The sequence below is a fragment of the Solanum stenotomum genome, unplaced genomic scaffold (genome assembly GCF_019186545.1).
Source record: "Solanum stenotomum isolate F172 unplaced genomic scaffold, ASM1918654v1 scaffold21269, whole genome shotgun sequence".
In the NCBI taxonomy this organism is placed as follows: domain Eukaryota; kingdom Viridiplantae; phylum Streptophyta; class Magnoliopsida; order Solanales; family Solanaceae; genus Solanum; species Solanum stenotomum.
In genome coordinates this window covers 4,546-7,995 of record NW_026026458.1, presented here as the reverse complement: position 1 = coordinate 7,995, position 3,450 = coordinate 4,546, and the positions used below count along the sequence as shown (strand labels likewise).

General features: G+C 30.9%; 1 protein-coding gene and 1 pseudogene across 1 annotated transcript in view; both read right to left on the bottom strand.

The window, feature by feature from the left end:
• LOC125850971 (ATP-dependent 6-phosphofructokinase 3-like) overlaps window positions 1-722 on the bottom strand; it is a 3,726-nt gene extending 3,004 nt beyond the window's left edge. The window contains exon 1 of the mRNA XM_049530787.1: window positions 14-722. Coding sequence (XP_049386744.1) covers window positions 14-722 — 709 coding nt within the window. The remainder of the gene's footprint in view (window positions 1-13) is intronic.
• Window positions 723-2,897: 2,175 nt separating this feature from the next.
• Window positions 2,898-3,450, bottom strand: part of LOC125850969 (F-box/FBD/LRR-repeat protein At2g26030-like) — a 3,474-nt pseudogene continuing 2,921 nt past the window's right edge.

The following is a 3,450-nucleotide window of genomic DNA, read 5'->3' as shown; positions in this document are numbered from 1 at the left end:
GCGGAATCAAAACCAAAAGACTTGTCAATAACTGGTATATCATTATCGATTGTCTTGGGGATTCCAACAACTGCAACATTCAGACCACGCCTTGTAATTTCCTCAAATAACACCGATGCTCCTTTCTGTGTTCCATCTCCTCCAATTATATAAACCTGATTGATACCCCGGTCCTGAATGCTATCAACTATTTTCTTCGTAACATGACCTCCTCGAGATGACCCAAGAATCGTTCCACCACGTTTATGGATATCATTCACAACCTTAGGTGTCAAAGGAATTGTGTTTTTGGAATAGAAACCTCGATATCCTCCATCTATCCCCATCACTCTTGTTACACCATACATAGAGTATAGGCCACATACTAATTCCCTGATAACTGTATTGAGACCAGGACATAAACCTCCACATGTTACAATACATGCATTAACATCATCCGGCTTAAAATAAACGTTTTGGGAAGGACCAGCTCGATGAAAATGTATCCCTCTTGAACTATTCTTGCGGACAACAATGTTTCGAGCAACTGTATCATCTTTATCGACAAAATACTGATTGACGACTGAATAGGAAGGATTGTTCTTCAATGGATTAGGATACGTAGGAAGACTAGGAATATAATTAGACAAATGAGGAACGTCTTCAAGAACATAATCATTGTCACCCATCACAATTTTCTTGTTCAAATTATGCACTTCAAAACTATCATCCAATAATCTCATAATTCAACTCAAATTCAATTAGAAGGAAAATACTTTATTTATAAACTCAAGAGTTCTTCAATCTCACTAATAGAAAATATAAGACAAGACACCTATTTATATTACTAATAAACCAAATTAATGTAGGATTAGAAAACCTATTACAATATGAAATAGGACAAATAAAGTACCAGATGATAAATCCTAAGCAAATTAGGATTTAAATTATGGTAAGTTACCAAATGTTTTTTTATGCACGGTAAAATGGCATACAAGTACATATTTTCCATGTCGTCACAGAAAGAGTTTTGTTGGCCAAAAAAAAAGCTACAATTTTATCATAGCCCCATTTTCACTCCAAAAAACAGTTTTCTTATCTCCTTAATATTATATTTTTATTTCTATTTCATAAAGTAAATCATTTCTTCTTTTTTCAAATAATCATCACATATAATTCATATTCTTTTCTAATTTACTTTACCTTTTTTCCATTTTTAACTATTGCATCATCTATTCTCATACTAATTAAAAAGTGTAGTATAAAATAAAAATAAATTATTTGATTTATTTTAAATTTTGTACATTTTTCATAGTTAAAAACAATTATAACTATACTCTGATCCACTGATTTAATGACGGACGAATGCACCTTGACTCAATCTTTCCGCGCATGTTCGTCGTAGATATCATTAGTTTTGGGTGGAAGATAGTTATGATGATTATCATCAAAGCTTTTAGGAGTAGAATTAACAATTAATTGTCATTTTGGGCAGAATGGATTGCAAGCTCTTGAGTATTTACATGTTTACTAATTGTCATTAATGCTTAAGGTTGGATTCATTAATATCTTCAGAAGATTTGCATTAAGATCTAAGTGTCAAGTTCTGAATACATGAATATTAAGATGTGGTCTCTAAATTTAAACTCTGAATGATTAAGATTATTTGCTTTCAATATCTAAATGTGCATATGAAATCAGACATTATATTAATAAAATGTTACAAAAATTTCATGTCAACAAAAAATATTACTTTTTGATTAAAAAAACATCATAATCATCCAACATAACATAAAAAATATTCTATAGGCACAATATAATATCAAAAAGTTCAATAAGTATGATAGGCACTACTTGAAAAATAATAAATAAGGTATCACATTATCAACGCCTAACATATAGTTTAGCTAATTAGAAAAACTAAAGAATTCCTATCTTTTTTTCCCAATAACCTTAATCCAATTCTCTAACTTGTGAACCTCTAATGTCATTCATGCTTTTTTGTAGTTGTCACTTTCCCAAAATATACTAACACATGTACTATATAATGACTCCTCTCATCCAAGTTCATCTTATTTTTTCATATATTCTTCAAATGTAGGTGCACTATTTTTTTAATCAATAACACCAAAGCACTAATCATCTTCTCATCAATTTCCAATTGAGACGAATACATTTTTCTTTTCTTCCCAAAAACTTTTTTCCCAGCTGAAACTGAAGATTGGAATGGAGAATTATTAGGAGCTCCATTATTTTTGTCACCAACTCGTTCAACAACAATAATATATTAGTGTTATCTCACAAATAGGTTTGATTATCAGAGTCCCAATAAAATCATTGGCCTAAGACAAAATTCTAATAAAAGGCCTCAAATATGTAAACATAGTTATTATTTTTAATTATGAATAATATTTTTTTCACTATCAACACCAATACACTAAAAATATTATTGCAATACGTGTTCTTTACAAACATCAATACACTCTAAGAAAATTATTAATATAAAAAAAATATATGTAAAGATTATGAAAATAGGAAAAAATTGATGTTTGATTGAGAAAAGGGAGAAAGAAAATTTGTAGTTGGCAGACGCATGTTAGCCGTCAGTCAGTACACGAATAAATCAGAAAGGGTACAAAATACCACTCCCAATCCAAATACTAAAGTTGAGGCCAAAAAACCCAAAAAATAGAAGTTTGCAAAACACAGCATTTCATTAGCCTAATTATGAGAAAAAGTGTGGCTAGTCAATAAGGAAACAAAGAAAAGTTTCATGAGAAACCAAACAACCATAACATTTGGTATATATGTCACAAGGACAAGATAACAAGAACAAATAGTTATTAGTTACACAGACAAATTCAAGATTTTCACCAACAGTAAATCAAAAACTAAATACAAAGTAACACTTGTGCAATTTAGTCACGGAAAGCTCCTTCCTGGCAAATGATCACAGAATTGGTTGAGGATCTTGGGCAACCTACCAATTTCTCAGCCAATCGAAGTGAATATCCAGAAGCACAGTTCATTGAACAGATCCTACAAATTCTTCTCCTTGATATAATTACAAACTTCTCTAAAATTGTTGCATTCTTTAGTAGAAATTCTGAAAGTCTGAACAGATCATCATCATCATCCCATTCAAGATGCTCCATCACACACATATTGGAAGAACTGATAACGTTAACATTCTTAAGGTTGGGAAACTCGATGCTTGACCGGAAATGAATATCATGTTCTTTGGCCAAGTATCCTAACTCAAATGTGCATCGCTCAAATCCACCTGGAGAGAGAATACAGTCAAATTACAATCATAATGCACAAACGTTACAAAACAATGATTTCATTGTATGAGGGAACGAAGGCAGTACTTGAATATGTTTTATTTATATAATTTGAATTTTCTTCTTAGTATGATGTTGTTATAGTGACTTGTTCACTTCTTTAAATGTAAAGCTGCTTACAAAAAAT